General features: G+C 47.0%; 1 protein-coding gene across 3 annotated transcripts in view; it reads left to right on the forward strand.

Moving 5' to 3' along the window:
- Positions 1-17251, forward strand: part of tbkbp1 (TBK1 binding protein 1) — a 97951-nt gene extending 80700 nt beyond the window's left edge. For all 3 annotated transcript variants that reach the window (XM_078424463.1, XM_078424465.1, XM_078424464.1), the window contains exons 8-10: positions 8651-8769; positions 10964-11388; positions 15936-17251. In XM_078424463.1, the coding sequence (XP_078280589.1) occupies positions 8651-8769; positions 10964-11388; positions 15936-16064 (673 nt within the window). In that variant the 3' untranslated portion in view covers positions 16065-17251. The remainder of the gene's footprint in view (positions 1-8650; positions 8770-10963; positions 11389-15935) is intronic.
- The last annotated feature ends 5303 nt before the right edge of the window (positions 17252-22554 follow it).

Raw genomic sequence — 22554 nt, forward strand, 5'->3', positions numbered from 1 at the left:
ACTCTATGACTCTTATCACACCCACCAACTCCTTGCAGTTTGAGCCCCTATTTGACCACCCCCTCTCCACCCTCTACCTACATCAGAACACTGTGGTCACTGTGGTGGGTGTTCAATTGCTGTTTAAAATCAAATAATTGGAACGTTTTTAAGTATTTTGATAACCAGAAAATTTTAATGTACAATTTCTAAATTTCCAATGCCCACATACTTCCTCTCCCCCAGCCCACCCCACCCTCCCCTCCCTCGTAAGCAGACAAGTTGTGGGGAATCAGTTTTATAAACAGGAAAGGCCTTTGTTAAAATAGTAGAGAGATTGGCAAACGTACAAATACCGTAAACATCCGCCTTTAAATATCACCAAATGGACTGCGAAAGCGAAGAAATGTGCTGTGGTTTAGTATCCTGGAGCAATCTTGCACAGGGATCGAGAAAAAAGTGTTAGTCAGTCTGGTTAATCAGTCTGATAGTAATCTAGTTGCGAGATGTCCAGTCAGCTTGGAACCCAAGAACATAAAAACAATGGAGCAGGAATAGGCCACTCAGCGCTTCAAGCCCATCGGCCATTCAAGATGATCATGGCTTATCTCCCTCTGTGTCAGTCCCCCCATTTCCATTTGCCTGCATTTGGGCCTGTGTCCCTCTAAACCTTTCCTATCCATGTATCTCATTTGAGATTCTCCCACTACTGGAAACATCTGGACTTCTTCCAATCAACCATTGGTTCCTTGAACCAGCTTGGGTCCGATCATCATTTATTGTACAATCTGGCTTTGTTATTTCTGTTCAGACTTAATATCTGTTTCCAAGCATGGAGATTCCCAATATTTTCTTTGATATTGTGAGTTATCTTACTTATCCCAGATAGTTCTAGTTCTCCACTAGAACTCTGAGTTTCTTACCCCTAAAAAAAGATGCAAGTAGCTGGAGTAACTCAAAGGGTCAGGCAGCATCATTGGAGAACATGGATACGTGACGTTTTGGGTTGGGATCCTTCAGACTCCACAAAGTGCGAGAGTAACTCAGTGGGTCAGGCAGCATCCCAGGAGAACAGGGATAGGTGACAATAGACAATAGACAATAGGTGCAGGAGGAGGCCATTCGGCCCTTCGAGCCAGCACCGCCATTCAATGTGATCATGGCTGATCATTCTCAATCAACACCCCGTTCCTGCCTTCTCCCCATACCCCCTGACTCCGCTATCCTTAAGAGCTCTATCCAGCTCTCTCTTGAATGCATTCAGAGAATTGGCCTCCACTGCCTTCTGAGGCAGAGAATTCCACAGATTCACAACTCTCTGACTGAAAACGTTTTTCCTCATCTCAGTTCTAAATGGCCTACCCCTTATTCTTAAACTGTGGCCCCTTGTTCTGGACTCCCCCAACATTTGGAACATGTTTCCTGCCTCTAACGTGTCCAACCCCTTAATAATCTTATACGTTTCGATAAGATCCCCTCTCATCCTTCTAAATTCCAGTGTATACAAGCCTAGTCGCTCCAGTCTTTCAACATATGATAGTCCCGCCATTCCGGGAATTAACCTAGTAAACCTACGCTGCACGCCCTCAATAGCAAGAATATCCTTCCTCAAATTTGGAGACCAAAACTGCACACAGTACTCCAGGTGCGGTCTCACTAGGGCCCTGTACAACTGCAGAAGGACCTCTTTGCTCCTATACTCAACTCCTCTTGTTATGAAGGCCAACATTCCATTGGCTTTCTTCACTGCCTGCTGTACCTGCGTGCTTCCTTTCAGTGACTGATGCACGAGGACATCCAGATCTCGTTTGTACGTCCCCTGTTCCTAACTTGACATCATTCAGATAATAATCTGCCTTCCTATTCTTACCACCAAAGTGGATAACCTCACACTTATCCACATTAAACTGCATCTGCCATGCCATGACGTGTCACAAAGTGCTGAAATAACTTAGCAGGTCAGGCAGCATCAATGGAGAACATTGGTCAGTGATGTTTATCCAGCTGTGTAGTAAATAGAAGGTGTTCTGCCATCAGAGCTGTGATATTTGGGATAGCACATTGTCACAGCTGATAGAGCTGCCTCTCACCTCCAGGGACCAGGTTTCAGTCCTGACCATCGTTTCATTCGGTATGGAGTTTGAAAGCTTTCCCTATGACCACGTGAGTTTCCTCTGGGTGCTCCACTTCCTTCCCACCTGCCAAAGATGTACGTGTTGTGATGCGGGTGAGCCACTGCGGTAAATTGCCTGTATTAATGTTTGAGTGTTTAGCTTAATTGAGTTTAGAGATACAGCGTGGAAACAGATCCTTCAGCCCACCGAGTCCGCGCCGACCAGAGATCGCCACACACTAACACTACCCTGCACAGACTAGGGCCAATTTACACTTATACCAAGCCAACCAACCTACAAACCTGTACGTCTTTGGAAAGTGGGAGGAAACCGAAGATCTCGGAGAAAACCCATGCAGTACAATACAATACAACACAATATATCTTTATTGTCATTGTACAGGGGTACAGCGAGATTGGGAATGCGCCTCCCATACGATGCAATAATTTAATTAGCTAGTCAGTATTAATTTAAACAATCCAACGAAACAAATTGTAACTGTTTTAAAACAGAATAAAGTGCAAGTAGATCTGTGCCGGATTACTGTGCGTTGTGACCATCCGGCTCAGCAGGACCGGTTCATAGTCACGGGGAGAACGTACAAACTCCATACAGACAGCACCCGTAGCCAGGATCGAACCCGGGTCTCCGGCGCTGCAAGCATTGTGAGGCAGCAACTCTACCGCTGCGCCAACATGGCAGAATTAATGGGAGTAACCTACGAGGAAAATGAATGGGGGGAATAGGAATGCTCTCTGAGGCGGCATAGACTGAATGGGCTGAAGGGCCTTCTTCAAGAAAATATGTGGATGTGACTGTGAGCCCATTGTGGTTCAGGCAGTTTATAAAATCTCTTTTAAATAAGTCACAAAGAGCAACATTTGTCCATTCTTGTTCTGGACAACACAAGCCCCAACAAGCAGAGTGATTGGACATCCATCAGTTCATAAGGCCATAGGTTATAGGAGCAGAATTAGGCCATTTGGCCCATCAAGTCCACTCCGCCATTCAATCATGGCTGATCTATCTCTCCCTCCTAACCCCATTCTCCCGCCTTCTCCCCATAACCTCTGACACCCGCACTAATCAAGAACCTATCTATCTCTGCCTTAAAAATAACCAATGACTTGACCTCCACAGCCTTCCATGGCAAAGAATGCCATAGATTCACCATCCTCTGACTAAAGAAATTCCTCCTCATCTTTCTAAAGGAACGTCCTTTAATTCTGAGGCTACGACCTCTGGTCCTAGACTCTCCCACGAGTGGAAACATCCTCTCTGCATCCACTGCATCCAAGCCTTTCACTATTCAGTAAGTTTCAGCGAGGTAGTTTTATCCTGCATTGGTGTCTGGATGCTATCTCTATGCAGAGCCTGTTGGTGCTGCTGCCAACATTACATTTGCGACTCATAAGTGGATCACAGTAGGTGGCGTCCTTGGTTCAGTGGTGACATTCTCTCTTCTCAGTCAAAAGATCGTGGGTTTGAGGCCTGATCAAAGTTGAGCAAGTCATCATGAATGGTGTTTGTGCGCTGAGAAATCTAAAATCATGTTTGCCCAATTGATCAGAGCTTTGTTTGAAGAAGTACTCCCATACCGTTACTCTAGAATTCCACAAGGCATTTTGGTAAGGTGCAGAAAAGAAAATCTCACCGCGGGAAGTACCATTTTGGCAGAGATTTAACAAAAAAAAGATTGGCCGGCTAAAAGGAATCAAAGGGTCAGTCTGACGAAGGGTCTCGACCTGAAACGTCACCCATGCCTTCTCTCCGGAGATGTTGCCTGTCCCGCTGAGTTACTCCGGCATTTTGAGTCTTGCCTTAGGTGTTCAGGTTTGTTTTGTTTCAGGATCTGAGCAACTTGTCAAAATGTGTAGAGAGGAACTGCAGATGCTGGTTTAAACCAAAGACAGACACACACACAGAGCTGGAGTAACTCAGCGGGTCAGGCTGCATAAGGGTCTCGACCCAAAACATCACCCATTCCTTCTGTCCGGAGATGCTGCCTGTCCTGCTGAGTTACTCCAGCATTTTGTGTCTGTCTTCTGGATGAAAAGACCTGTTCGGGTTGATCAGACTTGCCACAGGGATTGGCGTTAGGACATTAACACCTTACAATTTGTATCGATGACGTATGATTGCACCAGGTGGTCGCTAAACCTGCTAATGCCTTGAAGCTCAACGGGAAAGTGGGTTGTGGGATCTCAGTCAGGTGTCATGGGTGTTTTATTGTAAGAAAATAACTGCAGATGCTGGTACAAATCGAAGGTATTTATTCACAAAATGCTGGAGTAACTCAGCAGGTCAGGCTGGAAGGGCCGAATGGCCTACTCCTGCACCTATTGTCTAAACCAGCTTCTACAGTTCCTTTCTACACACTAAACGGAAGCCCTCTCGGATAATTTAAGTGATCTCTTGGGCGGTTCAGACAACAGCTGTCTACAGGGACCTGGCAAGACCAACCCCAGTGGCGAACGCAGTCCGACAAGTATAGGTGCCATTTTTTGCCACGGGTGTTTGTGGGAACTTCCTGTGCATGAAATGACCAACGCTTTTCCCGGTCACACAATGCAGTTCAAAATCATTTCATCGATTGAAACATGCCCTGAGAAAGACTATAAAAACGCAAGCACTTTATTTCGAGGAATTTGGCAAACATTTGAGATCTGTTTGCCAAAAGAATCTACACAATGCATTAGCTGGGCATCAGAGCATTACATTACAGGATAGAAATTACCAAACACTGTCACTCACATATGAACATTTAATGTGTCTTACACCAAAACCCCGACTGTGCTATTTTGACACAGGCTGGTACATTTTAACACTGTGTCTCAGTAGTGAGCAAGAGTTAAACGATTTTACCAAGTACGATAACAGACCGGATTGTGGGTCGATACAATATTGACAGTGTAGGAAAGTAACTGCAGATGCTGGTACAAATCAAAGGTATCACAAAATGCTGGAGTAACTCAGCAGGTCAGGCAGCATCTAGGAGAGAGGGAATGGGTGACGTTTCGGGTCGAGACCCTTCTTCAGACTCAATATTGACCCTCGCATCAGGGAAATTAAGGTTGTAAATTATAATTATTGATGTAACACGAATAATATTTGGAACTGTTGTTCTGAGGTAGACATTTGAACTGGGATACCATTAAATTAATGGGGGAAGATCCTGTTATGTGTGGACCGTTCTCATCCTAACACCATTGCCACCCTTTCTTTAGTTTAGAGATACTGGCCCTTCGGCCCAGCAAGTCCGTACCACCCAGCGATCTCCGTACACCAGGACTACCTCCAGCACTAGGGATAGTTTACAATTTTAGTGAACCCAATTAGCCCACAAACCTGTACAGGTTTGTGGGCTAATTGGGTTCACTAAAATTGTAGTGTGGGAGGAAACCGGAGTGTGGGAGGAAACCGGAGCACCCGGAGAAAACCCACGCAGGTCACGGGGAGAAGGTGCAAACTCCGTGCAGACAGCGCCCGAGGTCAGGATCGAACCGGGGTCTCTAGCGCTGTAAGGCAGCAACTCCACCGCTGCGCCACCGTGCCGCTCGCCGATCGGCACAGCGCAAGCATTTCTACCGGTGGCCCCCAAGAGTCTCTTTAACAAGTGGATTTAGTGAATTATTCATTCAATACACATTCAACGCGAATAAGAGTCAGACTTTTTATTGTAATAACCATTTGTGATTATTGGAAGTGGTGGTGATAGCGATCAGAAAATCTGAAAACAGTTGTAATAAAAATCACCTGTGGGAGGACTGTGTGTGTTGTGAGTGGTTGCATGAGATCTACTTAAACTAAAGCAAGAAAAGCCACCCAGCTTTCTTATAAATCTCACCACAAGAGCTTATCTTTTATCATTTTTATTTTCTCCCTCCAATTTCATTTCCTTGCGGCGTTTGTCGGTGCAGAGGTTTATTTCCATGTGCCACCACATCCACAATGGGCCAGTGGTGTTTCAGAGTCAGGGATTATGCTGCTTGAAAATTCCTAGCAAGTTTAATTTAGTTTAGAGATACGGCTCGGAAACAGGCCCTTTGTCCCACCTAGGCCACGCCGACCAGCGATCCCCGCGCACTAACACTATCCTACACACGCTAGGGGACAATATACAATTTTAACCAAGCCAATTAACCTACAAACCTGTACGTCTTTGGAGGTGTGGGAGGAAACCGAAGATCTCGGGGGAAAACGCACGCTGGTCACGGCGTGAACGTGCCAACTCCGTACAGACAGGCACCCGTAGTCGGGATCGAACCCGGGTCTCTGGCGCTGTAAGGCAGCAACTCTACCGCTGCGCTAACGTGCCGCCCTGAGGGTCTCTCAGTCCCAGCAGCCAGTCTAGGCGAGAAGGAGCAAAAGGCAAAAGAGCTGGAGATATTCAGCGGGTCAGGCAGCATCTGTGGAAGGAAATGGACGGACAGGTGCTTCGGGTGGGGACTGTTCTTCAGACTGATGGAGTGTGGGATGTCAGTAGGTAGATGAATCCTGAACTGAAACTGAAATTTGTCCATTTCATCCACAAATTTTGGATTTTAGACTATAGAGATACAGCATAGAAACAGGCCATTCGGCCTACTGAGTCCACGGTGACCTGCAGTCACCCCGTACACTGGTATTATTATGCTCCACACAAGGGACAATTTACAATTTTTACTGAAGCCAATTAACCTACAAACCTCCACGTCGTTAGAGTGTAGGAGGAATCTGGAGCACCTGGAGAGAACCACGCGGTCACAGGAAGAATGTACACACTCCGTACAGACAGCACCCACAGTTAGGATCCAACCCAGGTCTTTGGCGCTGTTAGGCAGCAACTCTACCGCCTTTCTTGTGAAGATGGATGTTCTCGTACATGTTTCTGCTGCGGTTTTTCCACAAGCAAGGCATCAATAACACAACCCGACAGCGCTCGGCAGAGTCTACTGGTCCTTCTGATGACCATTGGACAGCAGTCCAGATTGACTAGACACCAAAAGCTGGAGTAACTCAGCCAGTCAGACAGCAACTAATGGAGAAAAGGAATAGGTGACGTTTCGGGTCGAGACCTTTCATCAGACCCTCCTGGGTCGTACCATTCTTTAATCACAAGTCCAGATTGACTCTTGCCGGCCCTGATTTGTTCTGGCCTTTTCCCACCCCCCGTTCCCACCTACTCTATTTTCAGTCTGAAGAAGGCTTCCGACCCGAAACGTCCTTTTTCTCCAGAGATGCTGCCTGACCCACTGACTTATTCCAGCACTTTGTGCCTATCTTTGGTGTAAACCAGCATCTGCAGTTTCTTCCCACACATACTAGATTGACTATACGGGTACTATAATAGCATTTAAAGGACATTTGCATCGGTACCTGGTAGGAAAGGTGTAGATGGATATGGGCCAAATGCAGGCAGGTAGGACTAGTGTAGATGGGGCATATTGGTCGGCATGGGTGAGTTGGGCAGCCCTTGTACCCGTGATAGATGACTCGATAACTATCATTTATACCCTGACACAGTCAAAGCTTGAACTGATTAAATGTCAGCCATTTATAGTATGATTTATGAGTCAACACTATTCCACTGGTAGACACAAAATGCTGGAGTAACTCAACGGGTCAGGCAGCATCTCTGGAGAAAAGGAATAGGTGACGTTTTGGGTCGAGACCCTTCATCTTGACCCAAAACGTCACCTATTTGTTTTCAAGAGAGAGTTATAACAGGTATAACAGAGCTTTATTTGTCGTTCGGTACCGAAGTACCGAACGAAACTACATAGCAGTCATAGAAAAAAAAAAGAACACAAGACACATGACCCCAACACAAACGTCCATCACAGTGACTCCAAACACCCCCTCACTGTGATGGAGGCAACAAAACTTCCACTCTCTTCCCCACGCCCACGGACAGACAGCTCGTCCCCGACCGACCCGCACAGTCCCCGCACCGGGCGCTGAAACGTCCCGCGGCCGAACCGGGCGATGAAAGGCCCGCGACCAAGCCTTGCGCAGCTAAGTCCCGTGGTCGAGCCGCACCGGGCGATGTCAAGTCCGCAGTCGAGCCGCACCAGCGATGAAAAGCCCCGCAGTCGAGCTGCACCGGGCGATGTTAAGCCCCGCAGCCGAGCTGCACCGGGCAATGTTAAGCCCCGCAGCCGAGCTGCACCGGGCACTGTTAAGTCCAGCGGCCAAGCCGCACCGGGTGATGTAAAGTCCAGCGGCCAAGCCGCACTGGGATGTAAAGTCCAGCGGCCGAGCCGCAGCGGGCGATGTTAGGCCCCGCAGCCGAGCCGCACCCCGCGCCGTGAGGAAGAGAAAAGTTCCCCCCCCCCCCCACACCCACCCACACCACCACCCCCTCCCAGAGATGCTGCCTGTCCCCGCTGAGCTACTCCAGCACTTTGTGCCTATATTCGGTGTAAACCAGCATCTGCAGTTCCTTCGTACACTAGGCCAGCGATGTAGTTCGGTGGTTGCCCAAAGGCCCCCTTCAACAGCACATTTATATGGACCTGGTGGCTGAGTGTCCCCAGCCCTTTGCTCACTGACTCCTCTTCGCTTTCTCCTTTCAGGCAAAGGCTGTTGCTGGCCTACAGCAAGTTGGCCCAGGAATTCTGTCATCTGCGTAGCCTGACCGAAGCCCAGACCGAGATCCTAACACGACTCTCTGAGGAACAGTCAACCAATAACGGTAAATAGCAAACGAAGCGACAGGTGGCCTTGGGCACTGGTGGGGGTGAGGGTGGAAGACGCAGAAAGCAACTTATACATACATAGAGGTGTGTCGGAAGGAACTGCAGATGCTGGTTGAGGCCGAAGATGGACACAAAAAGCTGGAGGAGCTCAGCTGGACAGGCAGCACCTCTGGAGAGAAGGAATGGGTGACGTTTTGGGTCTGAAGAAGGGTTTCGCCCCATTCCTTCTCTCCAGAGATGCTGCCCGTCCCGCTGAGTTACTCCAGCATTTTGTGTCCATCTTCAGTTTAAACCAGCATCTGGAGTTCCTTCCTACACAGAAATAGTGACTGCCAACTCTCTCTACAGATGCTGACCAACGCACCGGGTTCCTCCGGCACTTTGTCTATTGCTCGAGATTTCAGCAACTGCAGTTCCTTGTATTATTCATAGAAATATTCAATTCCTTAACCCTTCCTTCCACTATTCAATATGATATTGTACAGTTTAGTTTTTTGTCACGTGTACCGAGGTACCGCACATGCGTGCTATCCAGTCAGCAGAAAGCCAATACATGTTTACAATCAGGCCGTCCGTAGTGTACAGATATACGGGATGAAGGGAATAACAGTTAGTGCAAGATAAAGTCCAGTGAAGTCAGATGAAAGGTAATCCGACAGTCTCCAATGAGGTAGATGGTAGCTCAAGGTCGCTCTCTAGTTGGCGGTAGGATGGTTCAGTTGCCTGATAACAGCTGGGAAGAAAGTGTCCCTGAATTAGGGTTCAGTTGTGGTTGGCGTGGACTCGGTAAGGGCATTTTCATGCTGGATCTTGGATAGACACGAAGTGCTGGAGTAACTCAGAGAGTCAGGCAGCATTCTTCAATCTTGGCAGACCCTTTATCTCAATATCACATTCTTGCGCTCTCCCCATTTCCCTTAATGCCTATTGTCTGTTGATCTATCTACGTACAAAATGTTCAATGACTTAACCATGGTGGCCTCCATGGTAGATAATTCAATCCATCGTCCCTGTTGAACTTACTAACCAGAAACCATTGGATCTTTTGCACCATCTATCCCTTCTGCCATTGTCTCCTGCACCATAATGATTGCCCCATTATTAGCTCAAATATGGTGCCATCCCCGCCTCTTCCCCCCCCCCCCCCCCCCCCCGCCCCCAACCCCCCACCCTTATCACTTTTGGTCCCACAGATGTTAATGTCCTGAATGGGTGATATTTAAAAGGCCACAAAGTGCTGGAGTAACTCAGCAGGCCAGGCAGCATCTGAAGAATGTGGAGACATTTTGGGTCGGAACCCTTCTTCAAACTGAAAGTAAAAGGGGGAGGGAGGGGGAGAGAATTGGAGATATGAACTGGAGTCCTTGCCTGCTTCTAAATGGCTTTACAGTTTAGTTTATTGTCACGTGCACCCAGGTACAGTGAAAAGCTTTTGTTGCGTGCTAACCAGTCAGCGGAAAGACGATACAAGATCAGTTTTGACAATCGGGCCATTTACGGTGTATAGATACATGTTAAGGGAATAACGTTTAGTGCAAAGTAGAGCCAGCGAAGTCCGATCAAGGATAGTCCGACAGTCACCAGTGAGTTAGATAGTAGTTTAGCATTGCTCTCTGGTTGTGGTGGGATGAATCAGTTGCCTGATAGCAGCTGTGAAGAAACTGTCCCTGAATCTGGAGGTGTCTTTTCACACTTCTGTACTTCGTACCTGATGGGAGAGGGGAGAAGAGGAGGTAGCCGGGGTAGGATTTGTCCTTGATTATGCTGGTGGACTTGCCGAGACAGCGTGAAGTGTAGATGGTGTCAATGGAAGGGAGGTTGGTTTGCGTGATGGTTTGGGCTACGTCCATCAGGCAAACCAACCTCCCTTCATGACTAGTCACTGGCCATTGTAATGCTGCACCATGTAGTTGCCCCAGTACTGCAGAATCTCACCTGAATAGACCTGAAGAAAGGTCTCGACCCGAAACATCACCTATTCCTTTCCTTCAGAGATGCTGCCTGACCCGTTGAGTTACGCCGGCATTTTGTGCCTGTCACCGCAACAAACAAACGCCTTAAATGTCTGAAGAAAGGTCTTGACCCAAAACGTCACCCATTCCTTCTCTCCAGAGATGCTGCCTGACCAGCTGAGTTACTCCAGCATTTAGCATCTACGTATGCCTTAAATGTGATGTTTTATTCTTGCAGCCCACCCCCAATCCTCAGCTTACATGAAGCAAGAAGCCTACTCCAGCTACCCCAGGAGCGCAAGGCATCTCCTCCAAAGCAGCTTCCAGGGCCGCCGGAGTTATTCCGAGGTCAGCGATGCCAGCGTGTACCACCACCACACGATGCCAGCGAGACTGCAGGTGGAACAGACCTCGGCCGGGCCCGGGCAGTACCACCCCAGTGATTACCTCAAGGTGCCTGACAGCACGGACGATGGCCCGTACGACGGGCAGCTGGAGTCGGACGAGGAGGACTGGATGACCCACAGCCCACCCGGCACGCTGGGCAGGGGAATGAGGAGCACCTCGTCCTGCACGGCGCTCCCCATCCCCGACAGTTCCAGCGGCAGGAATTCCACCGAATACTCCAAGTCGGAACACGCTCAGTCCTGGCCTTCCATCAACGTAAGTCCAGACATTAGAAACATAGAAACATAGAAAATAGGTGCAGGAGTAGGCCTTTTGGCCCTTCGAGCCTGCACCGCCATTCAATATGATCATGGCTGATCATCCAGCTCAGTAACCTGTACCTGCCTTCTCTCCATACCCCCTGATCCCTTTAGCCACAAGGGCCACATCTAACTCCCTCTTAAATATAGCCAATGAACTGGCCTCAACTACCTTCTGTGGCAGAGAATTCCACAGATTCACCACTCTCTGTGTGAAAAAAAACGTTCTCATCTCGGTCCTAAAAGACTTCCCCCTTATCCTTAAACTGTGACCCCTTGTTCTGGACTTCCCCAACATTGGGAACAATCTTCCTGCATCTAGCCTGTCCAACCCCTTAAGAATTTTGTAAGTTTCTATAAGATCCCCCTCAATCTTCTAAATTCCAGCGAGTACAAGCCGAGTCTATCCAGTCTTTCTTCATATGAAAGTCCTGCCATCCCAGGAATCAATCTGGTGAACCTTCTCTGTACTCCCTCTATGGCAAGAATGTATTTCCTCAGATTAGGAGACCAAAACTGTACGCAATACTCCAGGTGTGGTCTCACCAATGCCCTGTACGACTGCAGCAGAACCTCCCTGCTCCTATACTCAAATCCCTTACCTTTCCTAATTAAGCCCTTTGTCCTCCTCTGCTGGACTCTGAATTTCTCCCAGTCCTCTGGTAGGCTGCTTTTTCTTGCTAATTTGTATGCTTCATCTTTTGTTTTGATACTATCCCTAATTTCCCTTGTTAGCCACGGATGCCACTACCTTCCCTGATTTATTCTTTTGCCAAACTGGGATGAACAATTGTTGTAGTTCATCCGTGCGGTCTTTAAATGCCTTCCATTGCATATCCACCGTCAACCCTTTAAGAATCAATTGCCAGTCTATTTTGGCCAATTCACGTCTCATACCCTCAAAGTTACCTTTCTTTAAGTTCAGATCCGTTGTTTCTGAATTAACTATGTCACCCCTGTCATCCCCAACGTACGTTCTTCGTGAGTTCTACGAGCAGAATTCGGCCATTCGGCCCATCAAGTCTTCTCCGCCATTCATTCATGGCTGATCTAGCCCTCCCTCCTAACCCCATTCCCTGCCTTCTCCCCATAATCCCCGGTCACCCGTACTAATCAAGAATCTGACAATCTCCGCTTTAAAAATATCCATTGACTTGGCCTCCACAGCTGTCGGTGGCAAAGAATTCCACAGATTCACCGCCCTCTGACTAAAGAAATTCCTCTTTTTCTTTCTTTATTGGGCTTTAGTGAAGGTAACGTGGCAGTTCCGGCATTCACTTTTGCAAGCTTCATTCTTTTTCAGTGCGGATTAATCTCAGATAATTGCAGTACAAATTGTGGGTATTTGGTGTCATAGGACATCGAACAAAGGCCAAATGTTACAGGGAGAATGTGTAGGATAGAACTACAGATGCTGGCTTAAATCGAAGGTAGACACATTCAGACCATTCTGAAGAATGGTCTCGACCCGAAACGTCACCCATTCCTTCTCTCCAGAGATGCTGCCTGACCCGCTGAGTTACTCCAGCATTTTGTGTCTACCTTTGGTTGCCGGGAGAAGGCAGGAGAATAAAGGTTGAGTTGGAAAAATGGATCAGCCATGATCAAATGGTGGAGCTCTCTCTTGAATGCATTCAGAGAATTGGCCTCCACCGCCTTCTGAGGCAGATAATTCCACAGATTTACAACTCTCTGACAGAAAAGTTTTTTACTCATCTCCGTTCTAAATGGCCTACCCCTTATTCTTAAACTGTGGCCCCTTGTTCTGGACTCCCCCAACATTGGGAACATGTTTCCTGCCTCTAACGTGTCCAACCCCTTAATAATCTTATACGTTTCGATAAGATCTCCTCTCATCCTTCTAAATTCCAGTGTATACAAGCCTAGTCGATCCAGTAAGGGCGGCCTAGGTTATGGGGAGAGGGGAGGGGAATGGGGTTGAGAGCTAAGTTTAGCTTAGTTTAGTTTTAGAGATACAGGGGGAAAGATAGATCAGCCATGATCGAACGGCGGAGTCGACTCTATGAGCGCTGAATGACCTAATACTGCTCCTATATCTTATGGTCATTCCCCGCTATTCCCGGCATCTCCATGTGCCTGTCTAAAAGCCACTTACATGCCGAGATTACTGCATCGAAGATAGACACAAAATGCTGGAGTAACTCAGCGGGACAGGCACCATCTCTGGAGAGAAGGAATGGGTGACGTTTCGGGTCGAGACCCTTCTTCAGACTGACCCTGCATACTGCTTAGAGTTACACTGTGTCGGCCCCCTGTTGATTCAAAAAATGAAAAGGTTCGCTTAGTATCTGACAGAAGTTCACAAACCTATCAAAGGTTTTGAGAGAATGATCAGTGAAAGATCTTTTCCATTTATGAGTGTAAATGGTGTTGATTTGAAGACTTGGGGGTCATCAGTGGCCAAATGAAGTGGGGGGAAAGTAGATTCAACAAGAGTTTTGCTATTTTCTTGACTCAATTCAGTCAAGGTGTGTGGGCTTTACAACTGACTGGGGAATTTCAGATGCAAATCACATTCAATGCTAATTAGGTTTTAAATCAAGTTCACTAGACCTGTTGTCATTTCATCACAACAATGATTTTTTTTATGGTACACACAAAATGCTGGAGTAACTCAGCGGGTCAGGCAGCATCTCGGGAGAGAAGGAATGGGTGACGTCTCGACCCGAAACGTCACCCATTCCTTCTCTCCGGAGATGCTGCCTGACCCGTTGAGTTACTCCAGCATTTTGTGTCTACCTTCGATTTTAACCAGCATCTGCAGTTTTTTTCCTACACTAGTGAATTTTTTTATTCCAGTTATGCTAATTTGCATAGCTGCAAAGTGACTATAAAAAATTAAACGATCTTTGGGTGCATTGAGATTAGTGTGCAAGGCGGCACTGTGTCGCAATGGTAGAGTTGCTGCCTTGCAGGGCCAAGGCCTGGGTTCGATCCTGACTACGGGTGCTGTCTGTACGGAGTTTGTACGTTCTTCCCATGACCGCGTGGGTTTTCTCCGGGTGCTTCGGTTTCCTCCCACACTCCAAAGACGTACAGGTTTGTAGGTTAATTAGCTTTGGTAAAAGTTGTAAAATTGTCCCTGGTGTGTTGGATAGTATTAGTGTGCGGGGTGATTGCTGATTGGCACGGACTCAGTGATGTTAGCCTTCGGTGATGGTATTATTTTATTCTCACGCATTGCATTAAACGTACAATATGTCAGGAGCTGAGAATTGAACTCCCCTGATGTTCAGTTCCAGAGAACTTTCATGTGTTATATTGCAGGCTTCACACAAGAGGTTTTCATCCCTCAACTGCTGATAACTAACATGACATTAATTCAAGAGGCCTGAGAATTTAAAAAAAAACATTTCAGTCACAGGAGAATGAGGGGTGATCTTGTAGAAGTGTACAAAATCATGAGAGGAATAGATTGGGTAGATGCACAGAGTCTCTTCCCAGAGTCGGGGAATCGAGAACTAGAGGACATAGGTTTAAGGTGACTGGGAAAGGAATTTAATAGGAACCTGAGGGGTAACTTTTTCATATAAAGGGTGGTGGGTGTATGGAACGAGCTGCCAGAGGAGGTATGTGGCAGGATACTATCGCAACTTCTAAAAAACAATTAGACAGGTACATGAATAGGACTGGTTTAGAGGGATATGAGCCAAACGCAGGCAGGTGGGACAGGTGTAGATGGGACATGTTGGTCGGTGTGCGCAAGTTGGGCAGAAGGGCCGGTTTCCATGCTCTATCTATATACTAAAACTCTTGTTTGTTTGTTTGTTTGTTCCTGAACTACAGCCAAAATGGTACACGATAGCACGACCATTTTAGGCCCACCTTACTCACCGTCATCCCTTTGGTGCTAATGGAAGACGTTTCATTGAAATCGGTGTTATTTTTAAAGTTATTCACATTTTAAAGTTTAAATCTATCTCCTAAGGAGGATCGGGGAGGGAGGGAGGGGGGGAGGGATGGGTATGGAGGGAGGGGGGGGAGTGGGGAGGAGGGAGGATAAGGGGGGTTGAGGGGGGTGGAGTGGGGGGAGGGGGAGGGGAGAGGGAGGGGGAGGTGTGGGAGGAGGGAGGGAGGAAGGGAGGGGGAGGGGGAGGGGAAGAGAGGAGGGGAGTAGGGGAGGGAGGAGAGGGGGTGATGGAGCTGCACCAATGCAGGAGAGGTTTGGGCCCAACGGGTCCACTTGGTCTAGTGACTCTATGAAATGCACTATAAAGTTATTATCCACTGTCAACATCCAACCTTATCACCATGCTAAGTATGCCCAGGTTAAGTCTCACTTGTTTTCACAGCCTATTTATGTGTAATAGCTGCCAGGAAGGTCTGCGGTTTCAAAAGATTGTACGCAGCACTCAGGCAAGTGGTGCTAGTGTGGATGGGACATGTTGGCCGGCGTGGGCAGGTTGGGCCGAAGGGCCTGTTTCCACGCCATGACTCTATGACACTGAGCTGGTTCCTGATTTGTTTCTCTCCTTTGCCCAGCTCTGGATGGAGACGGGAGACTCGGACATGAGGAGCTGTCCTCTCTGCCAGTTGGCCTTCCCCATCAATTATCCGGATGACGCCCTGATAAAACACATCGACACCCACCTGGAAAACAGCAAGATCTGACAGTTCACCCTCCGTGCTGAACCGTGGGACTGAAGCACGCTGGGCAGCAAGGCAAAGGCCTTCGAAAGCTGATCCAAGATAACCAATGTTACCAAACAACGCGCGATCAAATTCTCTACCTGTCTGATTTCTTTTGTTACAGCTGTGGGGCAGCAACCTGGGTAGGAATGGTGGTGGAGCAAGAGATGGAGGAATGAAGGTTAATGACGAACGAACTCGACGTTGAGTGATTGGGAGGAAGATTGAGAGTTATTGATCAGCAAGAGTTCAGTCGGACAAATGATATGTCTTCCAGTAGAATCAGTTTACTTCCAAAAGCTAAATACTTGAACATTGGTAGATGGGGAACTTAGCTGTGCTGAATGGGAGGTCACGCAACGGGGAGGGTTAGGCAAATGGATGCTAAATTGCCAACCCATTCTTTAACGGAATAAACTGAGTTAGTAGAACCATTGGAGATAACCACATCAGTATGTGTAAGAAGGAACTGCAGATGCTGGTTTAAACCGAAGATAGACACAAAACAAAAGTTACTCCGGCTTTTTTTGTGTCTACCTCATCGGCTTGGTTAGTTTCCAATTGTCGAAGTGTGACAAGAAGATAACTACTGTCGGTGAGTAGTGGGACGCAGAATGCATGGCATTCAAGGAATGCAGGTTGAGTTGGGCTTTTCCACCAATGTAAATTTACAGCCCATCGATCATCACATTGCAAATTCTATTTAAGATATTGCACATCTTAATGTAGCACAGTAGAAGAAGAAAACTAATTTGACATTAATATTGGCAGCCACTTGAACCCGAGAGTCATAAAACTTCATTGCACGCATGCCTTCCATTCACACATTTCGTCGTACTTAAACATTCATGCTGGCCGGTGAATTTTGAGTGTTGTGCGTTACCTCAGCCCTACTCAAAGCAGCGGGTATTCCACATATCCCGAGTTAACACTTACACACGGCCACATACTCACATGCACCCATGCACAAGGGCATAACAAACGCACTCACACACACGCACGCAATCTCACACACAATGAATTGTTCTAACAGGTCATCACTTGCAGTATATTGAATATCCATTGATCCAAAGATCCTAGTGATTGACTACAGGGAAGGAGATTCTAATACTAGGATTTGTACTGGACGCGATCTCAGAGAGATCATGAAATTTTATATTCTCTGTGTATGTGTGTATATAAAATAAAAAATCTTACACCTGCTATTGTTTACGTCACTGTGTTTTACATTCACATTTAGAATGGAAATCGGCTCTAGAAAATTGTCAATCTGTGCTGGTCGGAATCTGGCCACACTGTGGCAGAGCTGGTAGCAACACTGCGCTGCCTCACAACTCCAGAGACCCCGGTTCAATCCTGACCTCATCTGCCCTGTCTGTGTGGAGTTTGCACGTTCTCCTTATGACCGCCTGGGTTTCCTCCGGGTGCTCCGGTTTCCTCCCACATCTCAAAGACGTGCAGGCTTGCAGATTTACTAGCCTTTGCAAATTGACCCCAGTGTGTAAGGGAATGGCTGAGGAAAGTGGGATAAAATAAAACCAAGTGTGAATAGGTGATCGATGGCCGGTGCGAACTTGGTGGATTGTAGGGCCTAATTCGCGCTACGGCCTATCATCGTGCAGTCCGCGGCCTCCAGCTGGGATCGACCTTGAAGACTCCGGTCGCAGGGCCTGGACTTACCATCTAGGAGGCTTCGGCCGTGGGCCCTGCAGATCGCAACATCGGGAGTTCGCAGGTCCCTGGCTGGCGACCGGCTTTCGGGAGCTCCAGCCGTATCAGCTTCGACCGCCCCGGAGCGCGAGGTTTGATCGACCCGCTCGCAGGCCCTTCATCGCCCTGCGTGGCCTGGCCGCGGCACTTTCCATCGCCCGGTGGGGGCTCAGGACCTTCATCGGCCTGCTCGGCTCGGCCCTGGGACTTTCCATCGCCCGGTGGGGGCTTCAAAAGTCGGGAGCCTCGATCGCCTCGTGGCACCAAGGGAGAAGAATGAGGAGGAGATAAGACTTTTCTTTGCCTTCCATCACAGTGAGGGTGTGCCTGGAGCAATCACTGTGATGGCTGTTTGTGTTAAAATTGTAATTGTGTGTCTTGTGTTCTTTATTGTCTACTGCCGGACCCTGACGTGAGAGGACGCTGGCGCTATTTGTTCGCCGCTTCTCCGTCAGGACAGTTCGTCTGTTTGTTTTTATGTCAGGACTGTTTTTGTAAAGCGTCTTTGAGCACTTGGAAAAGCGCTATAAAAAATAAATGTTTATTATTATTATATATTATTATAATTCCATGCTGCATCTCTAAACTTTGCACTCCAGTTCAACCACTGTGGTAATGCAATTGCAACGTAACTTTAACACAGGAAGCTAACATTAAAAATGTGGTATAAGGAAAGGAACTTATATTAGAAAGCAAAATGTGAATTGATTTTTGTCTGTGTGTCCTGATGCAAATAATACTCAGCTTCCTCCATATATTTTTATAATGCTTGCCCAAATGAATAGTTTTGTGATTGGCCTCTTATTTCTAGGCTCACAATGCAATGTCTAACAGAGCATTGGTGAAGATGGCATCTTTCAGATGAGATATTACACTGGCAGCCCAGCTATGCTCTTGGTCAGCGTAAAAAATCCTTTGGGAATATAAGCAGAAGTATTATCCCCATGACCTAGTCGTTATTCATACTTAAACTAACGTCCATAAAGTAAGGATTAGAAGCAAGGAACCACATGTGCTAGTTAATGCACACACAAAAGGACACAAAGTGCTGGAGTAACTCAATGGGTCAGGCAGCATCTCCAGAGAACATAGATAGGTGCCGTTGGGATTGGGACCCTTCTTCAGACAGATAAGATCTCAAAATAATGTCCTAACTTCTATATTCAATTCCTTGACTGATGACTGCTAGCGTGCCAAAAGCCTTCCTCGTCACCACAAAGTGACACCACTATCAGGGAACTACGTACTATCCCTCTGCTCTACAACACTTCCCAGGGTCTTACTGTCCACTGCAAAGTTCCGGTCCTGGTTTGACTTCCTAAAATGCAACGCTCATCTGAAATAAACTCCATTAGCCATCCTTCAGCTCGCTGATTAAGATTTATTATGTGTAGGAAGGATCTGCAGATGCTGGTTTAAACCGAGATGGACACAAAATGCTGGAGTAACTCAGCGGGACAGGCAGCATCTCTGGAGAGAAGGAATGGGTGACGTTTCGGGTCGAGACCCTTCTCCAGACTGGTTAGGTATAAGGAAAGACGAGAGATATATCAGTCTGAAGAAGGGTTTCGACCCGAAACGTCACCCATTCCTTCTCTGCAGAGATGCTGCCTGTCCCGCTGAGTTACTCCAACATTTTGCGTCTATCTTTAAGATTTATTATACTCAATTCCTTGACTGATGAAGGCTACATTGTTGTAGCCTTCTTCACCGACCTATCTCCTGGCCACGGGAGGAGATGGCAAGGATTATGATGAAGCAATGTGATGGAATAGTGCAAGATAATAAGAAGTAAGATTGGTACCCAGGAAAGAAGGCAAGATGTTTGGCTGGTAGCAAGGTGGAAGGCCTGCAGTCGATATCAAGTGATGGTTGAGCACGAGGATGGTTTGATGTGATGGCTAGGTTTCTGAGATTACATTGGAGTCGGCACCATGCGTGCAGCCAACTGTTGTTTCCTGTAATATATGCAAGAGTATGAGAGGCTTTAAATTTGAACAGTTGGCTGCCTTAGCAATTCTCATCTTCCGCTCAGCCACCAAATGTTGCTGCTAGGGTTTCCGCGCCCCCTGGGGAATTTTACCATTCGCTTTGCATCTCGCATTCTGCCAGCGACTTTTTTTTACTGTCCATTTTGTACCTCCGCTGATTGCACCTTAATCTTCTGCTGAGAAGCGGATTGGCGTCACTCGTTTGAGAGAATAGAATGTTGAGAGAGGGTGTGAGCTACAGGGAGAGGTTGAGTAGGCTGGGTCTCTATTCCATGGAGCGTAGGAGGATGAGGGGAGATCTCATAGAGGTGTACAAAATCATAAGAGGAATAGATCGGGGTCTTTTACCCAGAGTAGGGGAATCGAGGCCCAGAGGACATAGGTTCAAGGTGAAGGGGAAAAGATTTAATAGGAATCCGAGGGGTAACCTTTTCACATGGAGGGTGGTGGGTGCATGGAACGAGCTGCCAGAGTAGGTAGCTGAGGCTGGGACTATCCCGTCGTTTAAGAAACAGTTGGACAGGTACATGGATAGGACAGGTTTGGAGAGTTATGGACCAAGCGCAGGCAAGTGGGACCAGGGTAGCTGGGACATTATTGGCCGGTGTGGGCATGTTGGGTCGAAGGGCCTGTTTCCACACTGTATCACTCTATGACTCTATGACTCTGATGGACGTGATGCAAGATTTGACTACAACATGAGGAGATAGGGTCTGGTGATAGAGAGTACCTATCTGGTGATAGATGGGCGGCACGGTAGCGCAGCGGTAGAGTTGCTGCTTTACAGCGAATGCAGCGCCGGAGACTCAGGTTCGATCCTGACTACGGGTGCTGCACTGTACGGAGTTTGTACGTTCTCCCCGTGACCTGCGTGGGTTTTCTCCGAGATCTTCGGTTTCCTCCCACACTCCAAAGACGTACAGGTATGTAGGTTAATTGGCTGGGTAAATGTGAAAATTGTCCCTAGTGGGTGTAGGATAGTGTTAATGTACGGGGATCGCTGGGCGGCACGGACTTGGTGGGCCGAAAAGGCCTGTTTCCGGCTGTATATTTATGATATGATATGATATGATATGATATGATATGATATATGATATGATATGATATGATAGTACTTTGACCACACATGATGCGACTGTTTATGCCTGTGCCTCTTATATTGACATCTAAGTCTTCCGTTGAAGTAAAGTAACAACATGGCTGTGACCAGCATGAGACCGAAAGGTACTTTAATAGCTGATGTGGTCTCACCACTGCTAAATACAGAGAGCAGCCGAAGAAAAGCACCATACAGGCCAGATTGTCCCTTGTTCAATCAACTGGCCTTTGCCAAATAAACTAAGTTCACTCAAGGAGGCAGCTAATTCACTTTGGATTGGCAATTGGATTAAGTACCTGATATCATGCAAAACTGGCAAATAGGCCACGTGTTGTGCATTTTCCTAACATTAGTCATAACTTTGTTTTTGACAATTGCCCTTAGTGTCATTATTTGTCTTACGTTAGCTTTCTGATTATTGTTCCAACAATGTTATCTAAGCCAAGTGACCTGTTGTTGTTAAGACTGTTGGCAATGGACAATTCCAGTGTAGATACAACACGTTCTATCACTTTTACTGAGCGGCTTCTATTGACTCCTAGCAATCTTCTCCATTATTTTTGGATATTGATTGAAGAACACAAATCAGATCCATTCATTCCTGAATGGATGTGTGCTGTTGAGTTCCAGTCGGTAAGATTGCACTTTCACTTATATTATTACTTTTTACTCGGTGCTAACTCGTTGATAAGTGAGAAACATAGCGCTGAGGGAGCTGAAGAATCCGCTCATAATTTATAACATTCCACGCACTCTTCAGCATTAAACAATCAGAGAAATGACTGAAACCTTTCTTGCCTAACCAGCAACCATTTGGCAATGCTTCCTCCCATTGTTACTAAATGAAATCACAGTGAAGTGTGACCTGGAAAACGTATCAGCACCCTGGAGCTTAAACAAGATGTGGCAATTACAGATTATAGAAGTAAGAATATAGAAGTTAGAACTAAGAACTAAGAACTTAGAACTTAGATGTTAGAATAGAGAACATAGAACTGTACAGCACAGGAACAGACCCTTGAAAACACAACATCAGTGCTGAACATGATAACAAGATAATTTAATCTCCTCTGCCTGCCCGTGATCCATGTCCCTTCATTCCCTGCACATCCATGTGCCCATCTAAAAGCCTCTTAAACACCACTATCGTATTTGTCTCCACCACCACCCCTGGCAGCGAGCTCCAGGCACCCACCACCCTCTGTGTAACAAACTCACACCGTGCATGGTCTATAAACGTTGCCTAATGCCCTCTAGTCTTTGACATTGGGGGAAAAGGTTCTGACTGTCTACCCTATCTATACTTCCCATCATTTTGTGGACTTCCACCAGGTCTCCCTTCAACCTCTGGAGCTCCAACGAAAACCATCCAAGTTAGTCCAAACTTCCCTTGTGGCTAATACCGCCTGAAGCAGATGTTATTTCAATTTCTCCTTCCAAGGGCTTGTGCAGTTAGTGCAGACCTTGTGAGTCTGGTCTCATTAATGACATCATTAACATCTTCAGATAACCTACGCCTACAGTTTCTAGTTTCCATTTCCTCTGACCGACTGCATTCATTTTCTTTTAAGATGCATCGTATCGCTCTTATTAAAGCAACTTCTGTTCCGACGAGAAGAAGTTGGATGTAAGGTTGACCATACAATATCTCACTTGCTAATTGACAACATAA

This window comes from Rhinoraja longicauda, chromosome 29, assembly GCF_053455715.1.
Source record: "Rhinoraja longicauda isolate Sanriku21f chromosome 29, sRhiLon1.1, whole genome shotgun sequence".
Taxonomy (NCBI): Eukaryota; Metazoa; Chordata; class Chondrichthyes; order Rajiformes; family Arhynchobatidae; genus Rhinoraja; species Rhinoraja longicauda.